The sequence below is a fragment of the Dicentrarchus labrax genome, unplaced genomic scaffold, assembly GCF_905237075.1.
Source record: "Dicentrarchus labrax unplaced genomic scaffold, dlabrax2021, whole genome shotgun sequence".
Classification (NCBI taxonomy): Eukaryota; Metazoa; Chordata; class Actinopteri; family Moronidae; genus Dicentrarchus; species Dicentrarchus labrax.
The window spans coordinates 14,089,665-14,108,781 of NW_026136704.1; the positions used below are offsets into that span (position 1 = coordinate 14,089,665).

The 19,117-nt window shown below is 39.7% G+C and overlaps 2 protein-coding genes across 4 annotated transcripts in view; one reads left to right on the plus strand and one right to left on the minus strand.

The window, feature by feature from the left end:
• Positions 1 to 19,117, minus strand: part of veph1 (ventricular zone expressed PH domain-containing 1) — a 78,385-nt gene that overhangs the window by 43,381 nt on the left and 15,887 nt on the right. The gene's annotated exons all lie outside the window — the stretch shown is intronic.
• ptx3a (pentraxin 3, long a) lies at positions 6,907 to 16,329 on the plus strand. Its single transcript, XM_051396879.1, has 4 exons — positions 6,907 to 7,296; positions 10,494 to 10,653; positions 11,378 to 11,823; positions 14,237 to 16,329. Exons 1-4 carry the CDS (start codon positions 7,155 to 7,157, stop codon positions 14,899 to 14,901), a joined length of 1,413 nt encoding a protein of 470 aa, XP_051252839.1. The 5' UTR covers positions 6,907 to 7,154; the 3' UTR covers positions 14,902 to 16,329.

The window sequence follows — 19,117 nt, forward strand, 5'->3', positions numbered from 1 at the left end:
TTATGCATGTTTATTCGTGTCAAATAAATCAATAGTGTATCAACAAGAAATCATAGGGGATATCATTAGTTTTGCATGTGTTATGGCATTATATGATTATTAACCAAATTATTGGACAAAGTAAAGTTTTGACATGTTGTAACGTTAAGGGATTATCAAAGTGATTATAATTCATCCTCAAGCTGCAGCAGAATTGCCTTTCAGTTAATAGCTAGACATTTAAATTACAGTATTATCATACTAAGAGTATTTTTAGTATTTATCATCCACATCTGGGCCAGAATATGGTGAACTTTTGTCATATTGAAAAAAAAATCTTAACCTAAATAAATGGTCTCACACAACAGATGATCCACAGCTATAAATCACTTTAATCACAGCTTTAATCCTGGAACAGATGACTGGCGCTGATCAACAGAAAGGACTGACTGTTCTGTGCACATAAATATCTAGAAGATGGTCAGTGGCTCTTTTTCATGTCCCTTTCTCCTCCCTTTAATCATAGATCATACTGTATAACATCACACACATACACCTATCTCTGGACACAAATCACCATAATAAAGAGACATTTACAGTAAATGCACAAAAAGAGAGCTGGTAATAACCATAAAGCTGAGGTTGTACAGAATGTACAGGTCTGTTCAGAGGAATGTTAAAAGGCTGGAGGAGATGAGAGTGTGCACAGAGACATACAGAAGAGGATTTATAGAGCTCACATTTAAATGCAGTACATGTGAGACACAACCTGACTGGACTGAATATGCTCTTTTGATTTGTGCTTAAATATACTTACTGATACATATTTTATTTTGCGAACCCACCTTTTTGACTCCCACTGTATGTCCCTACAGCTTTCTCTGCGTGTGCGTGTGAAAGTGTGTACAGTATTTGACCTTCATACCTTCATTCCAGCATACACCCAACCCATCATTATGACTAACAAACCTCAATAAAATATCCTGTTGGTTCTTTAGCAACACAAAGGAGACATTTTTTAAAGGCTCCTCAGACATTTTCCAACAGAACTGAGAACTGACTGATCTGTGTAACTATTGTTAACTTTATGTGAAGAGGCAGGACAGGACATGGTGGCTTTCTTTTGCTGTGATGTTTTCCAAATGTCACATTCGAATCCCAAGGTGAGTCACACAAGAATATTCATACAGCTCTGGAGAGACACTTAACTTTGAATAAAAAATGACTTCAGTACAGCTATTGGCTACCTTAGAGTAATATTCTTTCTTTGTCCTTACTATATTAAAACAAAATACTTCCATAAAGGCCCTAAGAGGACACTAAAACAGACTGAGTCATGGGAAAATGTTTTCAGTGTCTTTGGTGTAGATATATGGCTGTCACAACCCACAGCAATGACAAAACCATTAACAGAAGGTATCACTAACAGTGCTGGGACCAGCGTCTGAATCAAAGTGCACATGCATATTTCAATTTTAAATGTTTCAAAGTCGGTAAGACCAAACCACAAGTGGATCAAGATATTTTATCATCGCCATGCTAACATGCTCAAAATAACCCTGCTAACATGCTGATGTTAGTCATATCTCATGTTTATACCATGTACACCATCTTAGTTTAGTTTCGCTAATAATTAGCAATAAACACAAAGTGCAGCTGAGGCTGTCGGGGTTGTCGTTGTAGCTGTAGTTTTGCAAGTATTTAATTATTAATAAAAATTTTGGACAAATATTGTTTTTGACTGGATGGTGGTGCTAGATGAAGCCAGTGGATCACCAAAGGTATTACAAATCATCCTGAGGAAAACATGAATGTGCGCACCAAAGCTCATGGTCATTTTTTCCTTGAACTGCTCAAGCAGTTAATTAATGATAACTGATGCACAGATTGTTGCAGATTAGTTTCCTGTCGACTGAATAATCAATTAATCAACTATTGTTGCAGCTCTATTTTGGACAAAGGAATTCTATTCATATCCAACAATGTACAGCCAAAAGAAACTCCCAACACTGAACTCTTACGCAAGGGAGGTTATTGTACAGGACAAAAATGCAACGATCAGCAGAAATGATATCCAGAGGGATGTCTCTGTATAGCTTTATGGCTTAAACGTGTTTCTGTAGCGCCAACACTCACATTTTGTGTGTGTATGTCCTGAAAGTCATATATCACACATCTCAAATAACCTCAGGTGGGCGAGAGTGGGGAGAAACTCAAAGCAAAATGTAAGAGACAGGAGTCAAACCTCTCCCAGAAAGCCCATATCTTTGGGATCCTGTGCATTTTTGCTGCATGAGCAACGCCCCCCACCCCCCACCCCCCATTCAGCACCATGTGAAACATGACTGTCCAGCTGGAAGAGATCCAGTGCAGAGCGCAAAGAGAGAAATTTAAGGGTTTTTCATCACGTGTACACATGACTCAAAATGTTTCATGCATAAAGACATTTTTTCTCAAAATCATAAAGTGTAAACTATAACAGCAGGCCAGATGTGCAGCAGTAAAATCCATACATCAATGTACACACACACAGTCTCTCCTGCAAAGTCCCCTTTTACCTAGATAACTTCATCCATACAGACTGAGTGAAAGACAAAATTTCCTATCCACTCCGACTTAAACTTTGTTTTCATCCCATATCATCTATAAAGAATACACGACTCATCAGTGACGCTTTCAGACTCTGGCGAGTCAAACAGACATGTTCCTCAGCACGTCTCTCACTTACTGCAGAGTCAGCAGTAATTAAGCACAGCTGGAAGTGTAGTCGACACATCTGCACACTTGATGTCATATGATATGATATGACATCAAGATAATGATGAGTTTGTCCATCAGTCCATCTTTCCACAAGACTTTTCATTGCACGTTGAGACTCTCACTGTAAATGTTTCAGCTGTTTGAACAAACGTACAATGCTGTCAAGACAATCTCACATCTAAACTCACTGTTTTATCCCTTGAGGTTGAGGATCATATATGCCAGTGTGTAATGACAGTGACCAAATAAATGCTTTTCCACTCATCTGGCTCTAAACAAAGAGTTAGTTGGACTACCAACTTCAACAAAAGCATCAGATTTCGTAGTAATCTGATGCTCTAAAACATCTGTGTAACGTCAAAAACCAACAACGTACTGCATCTTGTAAAAACAAAGTCCCTTCCCCAACAGTTCATGTGTAGCAGGATGATTTTGTATGTGTAAAATATGTAAAATATGTAAAATTATCTTTCTTAATATTTACAGAATGACATTTTTTTGTGATGTATGATTGCTTTTATCTCCGTGTTAAAAGGAAGAATATGAAGTGCGCCCTGTGGAACAATTCACTATATTCATCTTAAAAGTAAAAACACCTAATTTATGGTGATAAAACACATAGTAGAGCAACTAAATTCTCTGATGAATCAAGGCTTTAAATCCTGCAAGGTAAAAATACATTTGATCTTCACTCTGTAATGTTTTAAATAAAGATGAAAGTCCAAATAAAATATACTCCTCTGGAGAATGCTTTATCACGATTTCTTCAGAATAAGTTACATTTACCCAAGAACACACACACAATGCACAAGAGACAAACAGGCATAAGGACACACACTGAAGTAATTTCTTTACTGCTCTGTCAGAGAATCTTGTATGATGTGTTTCCAGTGGGCATAATTCCCAACTCAGGTAGAAGTCGAAGCATGAAACATTTATACTGCACACATGCACACACATACTGTGCACGTGTTTGTTATTTTCAATTTCTATCTTTAAGCATTACATATTTGTCTGCCTCTCTCTATGATAAGGCAACATACCCTTCTCAGTTTGATACCTTCTATGGAGATATGGGTCCACTCAATGCCTTTAATGCCTTTTTTAAACTTTTATTAACAATTAACAATAAATGCAGCTTTAAAGTTCTACTGTGTAACATTTAGGGGGATCTTTTGTCAGAAATGGAATATAATATTCATAAGTATGTTTTCATTAGTGTATAATCACCTGCAAATAAAAATTATTGTGATGAGCCGATTTCATCTACAGAGGGAGTGGGTCCTCTTCTACGAGTCCACCATGTTGAACCTCCATGTTTCTACAGTAGCTCAGAACAGACAAACCACTGGCTGTACATAGAGCCTTTTGCCTTTTTTCACAAGTTTCGAGAGCAACGTAGTTCCTCCTAAACACTACAAAGTCTTCTCATTCTCATTTGCAGTTCGTCAAATACAGACAGAAGCAGTGTTCAGTTGGTTCCGATCTGCAACTTAAACACTAGATGCTACTAAATCCAACACACTGATCCTTTAAGTCTAGTTTATCATTTTCCTTCTAACACATAACTGCATTGGAAGTTCAGAGTCCGTTTTTGTCTGTGTCTGTGATTTCTTAGTCATTCAGTATTACACTATGGCAGAAATTAAAACAAGTTGTTTTTCCTTGGATGACACAAGATTTCTCACAGATTTTACAGCTCAGTCGCTATTTGATCTACAGACTTCAATGTGGTATCAATTCAAAGTTTAGAGTCTGGTTTCCCTGCTTGTTTCTGTGTTTTGAGTTATGAGACACATCTGTCGTTCTATGCTTTCAATTCAAAGTTTTAACAAATTTTTTAAATTATGCCTACGAAGATAATGGTTGAACAGGGTGGTTTCTCTTTCCAGGAAATTGATCTTATTGTCAGTGGAGACAGGAGGGTAGAAATAAATATGTTGGCCATTGTGAAAGAAGAGAAGAGTAGCTTCTATACAAGGATGAAACACTGTGTTTCATTGATTGAAAGTTTCAACCCTGTTGTACCTAAATGATTGACCCTGTGTACTGACGGACCCCGGAGTACACGTCTACATCAGAGGTTCTTCACAACCAAAGTAAAGCTGTTGAAAAAGGTAAAAATAAAAAAATACAGAACTATTACATCTAATAAAGCCACAGAAGTACATTTTTAAAATGCTGCATGTATTTATCCTGTTAATTCCTTTATTTTTATATTTCATTTCATTGCAATTTTGATGATTTTTCTGTTTTTGTTCAATATAACAATCAAGCTCAAGTACACTTCTGCCTCCCTGTAGCAAGGCGAGGAGTTAAACCAGTTGAATTCAGCAACTTCTTATAAACTCAATAAACTTTTAACAGGTTAAAGCATTATTGTGTTCTTGTGTAGCAGTTTTGCTACTTGTCCCTTTTTTCTCACACAACTCCCCCTCTCTCTGTGCAGCTGTCTGAATGAAAAGGCTGTTCCATCCAGATAACAAGTGAACAAGTGTGCGTTTCAGTAGGTATTTGTGAGATAGAAAACAGACACAATGAAAGAGAGACACAGGCAGACAGAAAGATGGAAGGAGGGGGAGAGGGATGAGAGTGGGAGAAGGGGCAAATCCCAGAATCTCATGAGGAAGTCATTATTTCCACCCCCCTGAAAATACATACACACAACAATATATAGTTGCACACCCACACCAGACAAATGCAAATACAGTGTATACACACAAATATGCGCATGCACACATGGCGAAGGCTGAAAAATAAATAAATAAACAGAGCGAAGCTGGAGAACAATAAACCCATTTAGAAACCCCTGATGTCTGGGTTCCATTCAGACTTCCCTCAGTACACACACACACACACACACACACACACACACACACACACACACACACCTAAACACACACACACACTCTGCATGGGGCAAAAATCAGGAAAGTTTATGTTCTCTGCTTCCTCCCCCTTCCATTACCTCTTTCCCCCCTCTCTCTCTCTTTCTCTCTGTGAGTCACAGGAGCTGCAGTTACATCTGATTACGACACACAGGCTACCTCCAACGACGCATTACTCACTGCCGCTCGCAGGCTGGAGCGCTGCCTTTACATTTCTGTACTTGTGAAGTTTTCACAAGAACGGAAATTTTGAGAAAATTGCCTCACGTTTGAATGTGTTGCATAATTTTTTTTATCAAGTAATCTTGACAATACTATAGGAATATTATAACTATAATCTAATTACCCATTTTTTCAAATTATACTTATTTACTACTTTTTGTTATTTGATTACATGATCCCAATTACAAGTAATCAGTTACTAGCCAACCCTGGTGGTAGTGCCACATGTCAAACAAGCTAACAAATTGCAGATTTGCAGGCCTCTAACATCTTCATGCACAGGTCACAGGTTTGGAGTGTAGTTTGATTAGTGAAACGTACAAATTAACACAAGAAGAAATTGTCTCAAAAATTGAACTTTGCAAATTTAGAGAAATGGGCTCTGGTGGCAACATCGTAGAAAAGAAGTCAGACGGGGCAAGAATCACAAGCAGTTTGATGATCACACAGATCAGAAACGCCTCTTGGCTAAACTGATTTGGAAGTGAAAAGGAAGTCAAATGTAAAAATATCACAGTTTACGGACATCATGGTTCAACTTTGACTTTGACAAAGTTTGAGGGATGAACACTTCAGGCAAGCTCATGTTTGGGTTCACCTAAGTAACAGTGGCTTGCTTACAACCTGATTGCCTGCCTTGTCAGACTTTGCTGTAGCGATGTCACCATAATCCCAAATGTCAGCATTTACAGTGGTGATTTATAATGATTAACCAAAGTTGTAATAAACTGGATTTATGCATTATAGGTAAACAGGGCTGAGGATTAAGGTCTGCACAGTAAATCAATGGAAAGCGCTCATAAGCACTGTATAGCAATACAATTGCGTGTGTGTGTGTGTGTGTGTGTGTGTGTGTGTGTGTGTGTGTGTGTGTTGGTTGAGTACTCTAAACTCCCTGGCCTCCTGCCAAAGGATTGCTCAGCATTTAACGAGACGGAATGAGAGAGAGAGAGAGAGACAGAGAGAGAGAGAGAGAGAGAGAGAGAGAGAGAGAGAGAGAGAGAGAGGTGGGGAGTCATTAGAGAGGAGGGACAAATACTGTATGAGAGAGTGAGGGGTTGAAAAAGAGAGTGGTGGACCTGCAGCGCTGTAGAAAGTGAGACAGACAGAGAGAAGCAGCAGAGACAAACAAACCACACTCAGCCAACCTGACAGTAACCTTCTCTAACAACACACACACACACACACACACACGCATAGACAAGCAGGTAAGAAGAGAAGTGGACCTGCAACTTATCAGACTCACTGATTCATACACTCACTCACACACTCAGCCAGAAGAGCAGCAGCAGCAGCAGCAGCAGCATGTTTCAGTGGAGGCTCCCCAAGGCAGTGTGTGTGCTGTCAGCATGTGTGTGTCTGGTTCTCGCATATGGGGAGGATGATATTGAGGTCAACTACGCCGACACCTACTACAATGAAATCACAGATGGAGACACGCCAGAACGTAAGTGTTAAACTGTGCATGCGTGTGTGTGTGCTGGAAGCAAAGAATTATCTGATTAAGATTCTCAGATGGCCATGGTTGGAATTTAATTAAATTCTGGAGCGTGACATTGATTTCTTGTAGGATTCATGCATGGGGTTGTGTGAGAGGTGAGATGAGGACATTAGCTTCATCATCCCTGACATGCTCCTAAAAAAAGATGCACTAGGCACCAATCACAAATATATAGTACTGTATGGAGGGGTCCAGTTAGCCCCCTCAGAGGTTGTTAGACACAGTTCTGTTCACACTTTTTTCACAATTCTTCAATTTAGTGATTAATTAGTGTGAGATTGCTGATTATGTTGCTGGTGTGCCTATCAGACTGTTCATTTTCATGTTCAATTTGGTAAGTTTTGAGTACTTAGATAATAGATAAAAGTTAAATGGAGAAAGTAAAAAATATAATAAGAAGAAATGAATATTTTCTATAAAAATAGGAACTATACAAGAGCAATCAGCAGCTTTAAATACAATGTTAGACAGAGAAAGAGACAGCACAGTATGTATAGTATACAGACTGTTGGCAGAGACAGAGTTTGTGTATGAGACGAGCAGCATCAAAGAATATGCTGAGCCAGAAAGGCAGAGGGCTTTTTCAGCTGCCGACCGGGACAGACACATATTACAGCATGAATGACTGGCCACCAATTGCAAAAATACACAGTATATGACAGTGAATCTCTTCTCTAGGCTGTTTGGGAAAGGATCATAGTTTGTGAGAGAAAAAAATGTGCTCAAGTGTGTACATGAACGTGTTTGTGTGCGTGCAATGGGCCCCTCACAGCTCGCATTCTGCATTTGTTTGTTGCTTTAAAGCTGGCAGGAGGTATAATTGCAGCACCAACTGTTTACAGGCAGCAAACTCTGGGCACAGCCTGCCATGTGATTAAACCTAACTGAAGGCAAAAAATGAGAGTGGCAGTGAACAGATGCATAAGAGTAGTAAAACACAACCTCATGAAGTGAAGAGAGAACAAAAAAGATTGCCAAAGCAAGAAAAGGCGGGTGCAAGAAGGACAAAGAAATACAAAACATTTCATAATTGGCTTGCTGGACAAAGGAAGGAGAAGTCAAATCATGTGAGCTCAGAATGGTTTTGTATGCAGGTGTGTGAGGAAGGAGAGAGGTCAAAGCCTGGAGGAAGACACAGATCATTGCTCCTGACCTGATAAAATCTCTGAATCTCTGAGTGGAATTTGAATTAATGAGGGAAACATGAAAGAGGTCATGACACACTCCATTTTAAAATTAATGAGTATGGCTAATGGCTAAAAAATGATGGCAGATAAGTAAATGACTGCTGGCAAGAGGAGGGTACAGGTTGTAGTTCACATCTGCCTGCTTGTTGTTGTATTCTGTTTAAAATGAATGTAAGTGTGCAACTGCTACTTAAAACCCTGAAGTTGTGGGTCAACGGGTTGAAAGTCACAAAAGAATCATGCAATGAATTCATTAAAGAACATTAGAAATGATTCAAACAAAACCAAACTGTGATCTGTGGTACACAAGTGGTAACCAGTTCATAATAAAAGATTAGACTTAATAGGTAGGTTAAAACCACCACAAAGGGTCAAGGATCCCAGCTAATTTTGCACTCCACTTACTCCCAGATCCATCAAAATCCTTTATAAACCTCTGACAGTCCTGCTCTTTGAGTTTGGTAAGTCAGAGGGAGCAGAGTGCATGAACCTTCTGCTTAATTTACTTTGAACCATGGAGAGAGGCAGCCAAAACAAATCCTGCAGTCCTGTGATAATGCCCCTCTAGAAGACGTTTGCAGGTGTAAATAGACTTTGAGAGGCTCAAACGTTAATCAGAACAGTGTGTCTGACATATATTCTCACTCCTGGATTGTTTTACTCTCCTGTCTCCGTGTTTCTCTCTATACTGCTGTTATCTTTCCCCTGCTCTCAGGAGGTCTTCCTTTTCCTTTACAGTGTAAAAGAAAAGTTCCTTGCGGTTAATGAGTCAATTGTCCTGTTTCTTTCTCACGTTCTCATCTCTCCCCTAAACAACCTCACTCCCTCTTTTGTCCCCAACTGTGTTGTTCATCTTTTTGGCTAAATAAGACATCTGCATCCTGCAGCAATTACAATTTTTTGCCTTCTCCAGCAGACTTCAACATGTTTTTATTTTTTAGTCTCTCTCCTTACAATTATGGCCTTGATGTTCCTGTCAAAGCTGGAGAGATCATAGTATGTTCAACTCAGCACATCTGATAAAAGATACTTCCTGCTTGCTCTCTCCACACCTGCCCTCGCACCTTTAATCTTTTCAAACTGTGTGGGACAAATTAACTCTTACATTGCTCTTGTTTTTGAAGAGCAGAGTATGATGACATACTGTGTGATGACATAGGATTGTCTAAGGAGTTTAAGTCCAATTAAGTACTTTAAAACACTTTGTGCTCAAGTGCCGCAATTTAAGTAATAATTCATATTCCCTCTCAGTCGTAACAACCAGAAGTCATAACTCAGTCAAATCTTAACACACATATGATACATGTATTTTTAGATTTAGTGTGACTTATACTTTCCGAGTGTATCATTATCTCCAATGTCCACTCTGAATAAATGTTCATAAATGCACTTAGAAATCATAGAAAAAAGACACTCTTTATAACTCCAGAACTTGCTTCAGAATCACATTTTTAAGTTTTCTCCAGTATCAAAGTAATCCAGTAATAGTTGTCTGTGTCTGTTTATCCATGGTTGCATTATAAACATTAACTACTAAGAGCTAAATTGGCATACTTTTAATGGCAGACATTTGCCAAAATACAAATAAATATAGGCTAAAATGTTGTTTGGTGATTGTAGCTGACAGCCGACACTGATTACATAATATCTGCTGATTAAATCTCCCAAAGCATTATGGGAATTATAGATTAAAAAATTAGAGCATGATTATAACGTCAGTAAGAGTAAAAAAAAAAGTAAGACAAGACAATGCTAGAAGTGACAAAATTAGTGTACACAGGGAATGTTAGGAGCAGTTGTCTCAGTTTTGTCTGATAGTGGCCACGCAGACTTTGTTCTACCCCAAAGAAAATCCTCTTCATACACACTGAAACTCTCAATGATCTAATCCTCTGTTTGATATCTTCACTTTTCTTTTTTGTCTCACGTTTGTGTTTTTACCATCCCCGTCTCCAGCCACACTAAGCCCAGCCCCCTGCGGTTCTCCAGACCTGACCAAATGGGACAAAATCTTCTCGATGCTGGAGAACAGTCAGATGAGGGAGAACATGTTGCTTCAGTACGCGGATGACATCATCAAGGTGGAGATGGGGTCACTGCGCGGAGAAATGCTCAGGTTGGTTGGACAAAGGGATCAGGGGTCCTAGTAATTACGGTCTCAAAGGAGATTCAATTAGCCAAAAATGTGAATTGAGAAACTCAGTCACAAAATTAAAAGTTCCCAATACAGTTTCAGTGTTTTAGTGTGAAACTGCTCTCAAAAATGTTATTCATCTGTTGACTTTGTGGAGGTTTTTATAGTACCCCGAGTTGGTGCCTGTTAAAAGGTAATTCAGAGGTTTACTACACTGGTGATCAAAGTTTACGACCTCAAAGTGCAAATGCTAGTAAATCCTTGATCTAATGAGGCACTTAGGACTTGGGCTGCAACTAATGATTATTTTCATTATCAAATAATTTAACAACCATTTTCTTGATCAACTGATGAATCATTTGGTCTATAAATGGTCTAATGATGGATCACGTTCCCAGAGCCCATGGTGACGTCTTTAAATGTCTTGTGTTATCTGAGTGACAAACTCAAATATTCATTTTACCATCATAGAAGACTAAGAAAACCAGAGTATTCATATATGAGAAATTATTTTTTTCCACTTTCTCCTTAAAAATTTTATTTTGCCGTTTCTGTATCCTGAATTCATCCAGTTCATTTTAATTACAATATTTTTATGAGCGAATTGGGAGCCAAGATTGATTTTCTGGCACAAAATGAGGTCACTGAGGGATGAAGATCTTTAGTTGAAAAGGTGCAGATCTTTCACACTGGTCCTTTTTGTCAGGTTTGTAGCCCAGTATGGTGGCTCCTGTGGGGTTGCAGTGGAAACAGCGGGAAGAAGGATGGCCTTGCAGCTGGAGGGCCGCCTCAGAGAGACCCTGGAGCGCATCAGACCCAGAGATCACACTTCTGCTGCTGCTGCTTCTGGGAGTCCTGTCGGGAATTCAATCCACCTGGAGGCGATGCTACAGCAGCTCCTCTCTGCAGCACGAACACAAGCTTCCCGACTCGCCAAGCTGGAGAGCAGTTGCTTCAGCAGCCAAGGAGTTGGGATGAGGATGAATTCAAAGACAGGATCCCAGCTTACAGAAGGTGGAGGGGCTGGGAACCGGGAGCAAGAGGTCACATCACGAGAGGTGGCTTTAGACGGAGTGCTGGCTGCGCTGCAACAGGCGAGGGTGGGACTGGAGGAGGTGCTGAGGTCATCGAGGCAAAGATACTTACCCGCAGGTGAGATATCTATCTTACCATTAGCAATCTCTGTGTCTGTCATTACCTGTTTCTTTCTGTTTCTTTGTATTTCTCTTCACCTTTCTCAACAGTGGCACCCAGACAACCTTCCACCTTAACATTTTCTTCTGTGTTGACACATTCAGGTCACGCTTCAAGTAAAAGAATGAGACCCCCTTCTGCCTCTGAACGTCCAACAACTAATCATGCAGCTTGTGTTCGTCCTAAATACCTTTTCCACTTCCTCTGTCTGTCTCCAGGCGTGTTGCCCTCCTCAAGTCGCAACCTATCCTTTTCCCTTCACTTACTAACATTAGTCTCAGTTTATAATGTACAGCCAAACGAGAAGAAGACAGACAGCAAGGCGTCAGGTATAGGGTCAGCTGTATAATACTCACTTATTGGCTATTATTTCTGTTTGTTTAAAATTGATTATAAACACATTTTGGTAAGTTATCACACAAGAAAAAGCCCAGAAACAGTGGGACACAGTCTGAATCTTTGCCTAAGGACTTGTAGATGTCTGAAGATAATAGCAGACAACAATAAATTGATGAAAAGATGGGATAATACAGATCTCTTGCTGGACTGACTGTGAACACAAATTCTCAGATTTAAGCCACTACAGCATGTGGTTTCAGTTAGCAGAGCTGCTGCTCTGGTTTACTCTTCATCCTTGAATTAATCACTGATTAATAACAGTGTAATTTTAGAGATTTAGTGACTATGTGAGTAAGTAAACTTGGACCAAGTTTAGTTGCACAAAGGCACCACACATGTCAGTAAGACAACTTCCTTTCCTTGAATTAATCAAATGAAACCACACACAAAAACAGGATAGGTTATATTACTCATCTAACACACGCACACACACACACACAGGCACACACACCTTTACGGTCCTGAAATGTAAAACTAGCCTACATACAGAGCGGAGGGAGATGTAATCATTAGCTAGTCGCCACAAAAACCACACCAAAGCACCCTGGAAAACCAGAACCAGATGGAAACCATCATGAACACACACACTCAGCCCGTTCAAATGTCTTTTTTTTACCATTATTTTTGAGTGGCAGAAACCTGAGACAAATGTAACATCAATATTTGGTTTTAGTAGGGATGGAGTGTGTCTACTAACTGGGTGGAGAGACAGAAATACAAGGAGTGACGGGAGGAACGGGGGGGGGGGACTGGAACCAAGAGAGAGAAAGGGAGAGAGAACTAGAGACTAATGGAGATCAAAAATGAAAAACTTAAAAGAGAGTGAAGAAGAATGTAAAACAAAGAAATCAGGTTTGGGCAATAAGCAAGAGCTTTCCACACACTGACACAATGACTACTATACATACCTCCGACAGAGGGGACACACACAGTTTCTCTCTGTAATTTAGGCATCAAAAGATCAATCAACAAAAGTAGGTTTCACAATACAGAGTTCACCAGGGACTATATGAGAGAAAGAGTGAGTGATTAAGAAGAGAGAAGAAGGGGAATAATGAATTTAACCAGATGACCCAGAGTGGGAGGTGTGGGTTTGTGTGTATGAGAGTGTGTTGGTGGAGCAGAAAAAAATTATTCATGTCTTTTATTCAAACACACTTCTATATGCAATACTGCCACCTAAATGTACATTTTCAGAACAACATTCAGTGTGGTCACACTGAAGAGAATGCACTGTATGGCTTAACAATATGTGTAAGGACATTTATCCATATGATGCAGCAACAAACTGAACCAATGCAAACAACAAACTTAAGGACATCAAATGTCGGTTGAATAGTAATAACTTCATTATTACAGTCCTGCAAACTACCCTCATTACACCAGACATGGGCACTCTTTTCCTTTTCTGCGAAGCCAAATATAAAAACATCTATATTTGATCCACTGATGTTTAGATCCAGTTTCAATCAACTTGAATCATTTTTGACTAATATAAGTTTTTACTTTAGTTCCCCTGAGACATCTTCATCTCGCATGGTTTACCCAGGTTCTTGCCTCTCTTTACTGGTAGTGGAGTGCATGCCTTTTTTTTGCTTTCAACGTCATGCATTGTAGTTCTGTTTGTCACTTTCTCTGTAAAGTTCTTTAGTTCAACTGTGTTGAGTTAAAGATGCCATATACATAAAAGCTGATCTGACATCTGCACAAGGACAGGGTTGAATTACCAGCAATGTATTAATACCTGTAGACTACTATTATCCTTATCCATATAACTGAGTACACATTTCAAAATCTTTTTTTGACACTGATGAATAATAAAGATAAAAAAGAGAATGTCATCAGGCCATGTAACAAATCTAAATAATTGAGATACTACAGTGCTTATAACAATGTAAAAGGCAACCTAACGTTGCATATGAAATGATGATTTTTGTGACAATGAACACTATCACATCTTGTTGTTGTTTAGGTTGTGAGATGGCGCTCCTCTTTCCCATGCGTTCCCGCCGAATCTACACCTCCGTCACACCCGATGTCCCTCTCTCCCTCTCTTCCTTCACTGTCTGTATGTGGGTGAAGCCGACCGCTGTCTCCAACAGAACCGTGCTGTTCTCCTACGGAAACCGCCGCAACCCGTATGAGATCCAGCTGTTGCTCAGTCAAACCTCTGCGCTCTTCACCATCGGAGGAGAGGCACACCTGGTGGAGGCACGGGGCGTGTTGAACCCAGGAGGCACGTCAGAGTGGATCCACATGTGTGGGGCTTGGTCATCTGACCAGGGCCTTGCGTCCCTGTGGGCAGGCGGGAGAAAGGTGGCCTCCACACCCGGAGTGGCTGAGGGACACGTCTTACCCGACGGAGGCTCACTCCAGCTGGGGCAGGAAAGGAACGGCTGCTGCCCTCAGTCTCCGAGCAGCGAGAGTGGGGTGCCAGGGTTTGAGGGAGGGTTCGATCCCAAGCAGGCGTTCGCAGGGAAGATGACAGGGGTGAACATGTGGGACAGGGTGCTGTCAGAGGAGGAGATTTCCCAGCTGGCTTTGCGGGAAGGCCAGGGCTGCGAGCAGCGGGGGAACATGGTGGCATGGGGAGTGACGGAGATGGTGCCACACGGAGGTGCTCAGTTCATCAACTAACAGTTTCTTCCGCTTTGTGGTGGAAATTGTCATCATCATCATCATTATCATCATCATCATCATCATCATCATCATCATCGTGAATATCAGCAACATCGTAATAAGCTTTCATGCTAAAACCGGAGAGAACAACTTACATTTTATCATCATCATTGTGTCTCTATAGTTAATTATTACATTATTATCAAAACTTCCATCATCCACATTGCTAATATCATGAACACTAAAGCTGCAATGAACTTTACTGCGCACGTTCAAATGAGAGAAAGCCAACGCTGTGAGAGACTGTAGTTTATTTTTGTGACATAACTTTTTGAACTGCGGCCATAACACACACACACACACACACACACACACACACACACACACACACACACACACACACACACACACACACACACACACACACACCGCACATTCAGTATTCAGTATAGAAAACTTACTGTATTGTAGCAGGACAAATGCTGCAAGCGGCATTTACCAAAGACTTAATTAGACTGCAAGAAAGACAAAAAGTCTATTGTCAAAGTGAACGGGTTCTGAGCCAGCAAACAGAGTAATCACCAGACAGCCATGCAGGAAAGGGAAATAAGAGGTCACAGACAATTACAAGACCTTATCTTGTAACTGTAGAGTGATTTTTGTTTTAGAGCAGTAATGCATTTTCTCTCTTTCTATCTAGATTTGTACAGAAATGGCAAGTGCAGTTAATCGATTATCAATACAAAGCCTGTTTAACATTAAAAGAATTAAATATTTGCTTTTCTTCCTTTGTAGTCTTGTAGGTACAATGAATATTGACTGTCATCTATCCCCATTACAACTGAAAGCAGAGGTACCATACTAATGTGTTAATAATGTGTTGTAATATAATGTACAACACATGATGTATGAAATACCTGTGTGACTGAAAACTGCTGTACTTGCTTTCATTTCAAGCATTGCCAACTAGCAATTTTTTTAGCGACTTATTATTTTAGTCTCATAATTTTCGTGGATTTGTGAAAGCTTTTAAAGCATTTCAAGAACTTACATTTCCAAACTTATAGTTATCAAAGTGTTTACATTCATATGAGTTATATAATTCCAGTTCTGCTTTGTTAGTTTTTTTGTCAGTAGTTCTCATTTAATATTAGGTTAATAAATGTGTCTTTTTTTGATACTGCATAAAGTAATAAGAGTAAAACTGTTACTTTGTAATGTGAGATTGACATTGTTTTTTTTTTTATTTTAGAAAAGAAACTGAGGACAATGTTTACACAATCTAATCTTCTATGAACTAAGTTGTCTTGTATTATACTGTAAATTGCTTGTGTTGTTCTTGTGAAAAAGTGAAACTGAATGTATTTTGTACATAAATATATTTTGCATAACATGACTGGATGAATGGAAAGTGAGGTAAGAATAAACATTTTGAGTTATAGTGTATTCCCAGTGTTCTGTAATTTCAAAATCTCATCAACTATCCGACTATTAGGTCTGCTTATGGCTTCTAGATACACTCAGTAAACCGAGTGCACTTGAGAGCTTTTAGGCTTCATGCTCACAGATGGCTGAAGAACTACCATGCATGCTCATTAAGAGCCATTTAGGGTTCAGGGTCTTGCTCAGGCACATTCAGACATGTGGACAGGAAACTGAACCACTAAACCTCCAGCTAGTGGACCATGAGTGCTCTACCATCTGACCCCTGGCATTCCCCCTTATCCAAAGGTTAGATTTTTCCTGCTCACAACTTTTCACCTTGAATCAACCTCTTAAAGGACGGGTGTGTATTTGATGACCTGGGAACGTGGGATGTGAAATGTGTGGCCATGAAACTCGCAGAAAACATGAAAGGCCCGACATACAGCCAGTGTTACTGGTAGGTTACTGTAGAAACATATTGGTTCAACATAAATTCCACGGAAAGCTACCCATAGCATCTGTAGATAAAAAAGATTCATTCTAAGGTAACAAAAACACAACAATTGTTATATTAAGATGATTATACACCAATGAAAACATACCAATGAATATTATATTCTATTTCTGCCAATAGATCCTCCAAAATGTTACACACGGGACCTTCAATTTCCTGTAATTTTTGCCAAAGACATCTGCTGATAGTGTTTGGAAGAATTAGGTGTTTGCTTGTTTAAAGACAATTTAATTAAAAAGAGTCATACGCCAAAGATAACATTGTACCTACACTGCCAATATATGATGGCTAACATTTAAATTATCATCACAAAGCTCACAGCAGTAACAAGAGTTCAACTGCTGACACAGCATTGTCTGTTGATCAACATACAGAGCAGGTAATTCAAAGTGCTTTACAAGGCAAAATAAAATGGCTTTTCTCTATTAGCTTTGCCTGTCTCATCTTATTATCTGTTCACAAAGAATTGGTTGGATTTACATTTAAAATAAAAAGTTATCACAATGTCTACATAAATCATGAAACAGGAAAAGGTTCAAATTCTCATGATAGTAAAAAATGCAAAGTTTGAATTGCACAAATGATGATATACAACACATCAAATATAAATTCAACACATGTCATGAATATAGATAGTTTTTTGCTGCTCACATATGCTTACAGTTTACTGGGCCCATTAGCTTACAGGCCCATTAGTGAAATATAACAAGTTTCTCCCGCAGCGACAACCTCTGCACAGTCTCTCACTGTTTCTGTAACTGTGACCTGTTACAAAATGGAAACACCACCTTTCACATTCAGGAACCTACTCGCCCCAAACTTTCCTCACTCTGCCTTCTCTTAACCTTACAGGCCAGAGTACAGTCACTACACATGTTTTGCAGCAAGGGAAGCAAAAGAGACATATAACTTTGACAGATGACACATTCCAAACTTAAGTGTTAACTCAAGATCAGGTTTTACTTAAAGAAGGAAGGAACTCTAGGCTCTAAAATCCCTATGGGGCCAAAGCAATGCCACATGTTTCTGTGTGCATGTACTGGTTACTGTAGCACGCTATAAAAAAAAACCCTTTCTGCATCCTGCTGCTGACTTCCTGTAACTATAAACACACACACACATCCCCATAAAGCTCACAATACACTGAACTGAAAGATATAAGATAGAAATATAACAAAGTACAAAATACACCCAATTAATGTGCCAACACATTGTCTTCCAAAAAACATAGAACATTGGAGAGAATTAGTGTATCTCAGGCTTCAGCAACAAACCTTCAGCATAAACACACATACACACACAGTCCATCCCTCCTGCAAGCTCGTGCAGCCAACCCATAACACCCCCATCATCAACATCACCCAAACCCCTATTACATCAGCTCACTTCCTGAAGAAAGGGCTGCTGGGAAAAAAAAGAGAGGTCATCTGTTATTGCTTCGATGAGCCACGCGTGTGTGTGCAGTTGGGCTTCGCTCATGTGTTTGCAGTCTTGTGTTTATGTTGTGTTGTGTTTATGTTGAGGTTTCAGAGGGGAGGAGAGAAGTAGGGGCTTGTTAAACAGGCAACATGAGGTTGAAATGTTCAGAGAGGCGTAGAGGAGCCTCAGCAGTGGGTTGCAGCAGGGGGTAACTTTGAAACTGCCTAGGCTGCATTAAAAACTGCCCAAGGAAACATGAATCTGAACTCGCTATAATAAAGCCCTCCAGGAAGCCTTGTTCACTTTCATCCTCTCTCTCAGTATGTGTGTGTGTGTGTGTGTGTGTGTGTGTGTGTGTGTGTGTGTGTGTTTTCGAGCTTTAATAAGGCCCACCATCAGTTCATCACCCCCTGTCAAGCTGGATCACAGCCACTGGAAGCTTTAGTGTGTATTTGCATATAACTTTTTATCTCCCCTATCTTTTCCTCCTCTTTCTTCTCTCTTTTTTTATTCCCCATTCTCTCTCAGCTCACAAACAAGGCCAGGTTTCACCGTGCATTAGTGTACGCGAGTGTCCCCAGTGTGATATTATGTGATGGCTTTGGGGGACTTCTAACAGTATTGGAAAGAAATCTCAGGTCAAAGTTTTGAAACAAACATTATGACTGTATCTCCCCTGAGCAGCTGACAATCAGGAATTTGATACGTCAATGTGGACTACAAAGAGTAAATGTTAAAATGACACACTGATACAATCAGTGTGGGACTTCTTTATTTGCGTCTCTATTCTACCAAATGAACTGAGTTTGACTTTGGCGTAATGCCGAATTGATGTGTGAGTAATATGCAACACTACAGATGTTATTCTGTGCTTAA

Bases quoted from the DNA above. Each gene is read 5' to 3' on its own strand.
- ptx3a (XM_051396879.1), top strand. From the start codon at position 7,155: ATGTTTCAGTGGAGGCTCCCCAAGGCAGTGTGTGTGCTGTCAGCATGT. The intron at 7,297-10,493 runs GTAAGTGTTAAA...CCCCGTCTCCAG, and splicing joins AGATGGAGACACGCCAGAAC to CCACACTAAGCCCAGCCCCC. The intron at 10,654-11,377 runs GTTGGTTGGACA...CCTTTTTGTCAG, and splicing joins CTGCGCGGAGAAATGCTCAG to GTTTGTAGCCCAGTATGGTG.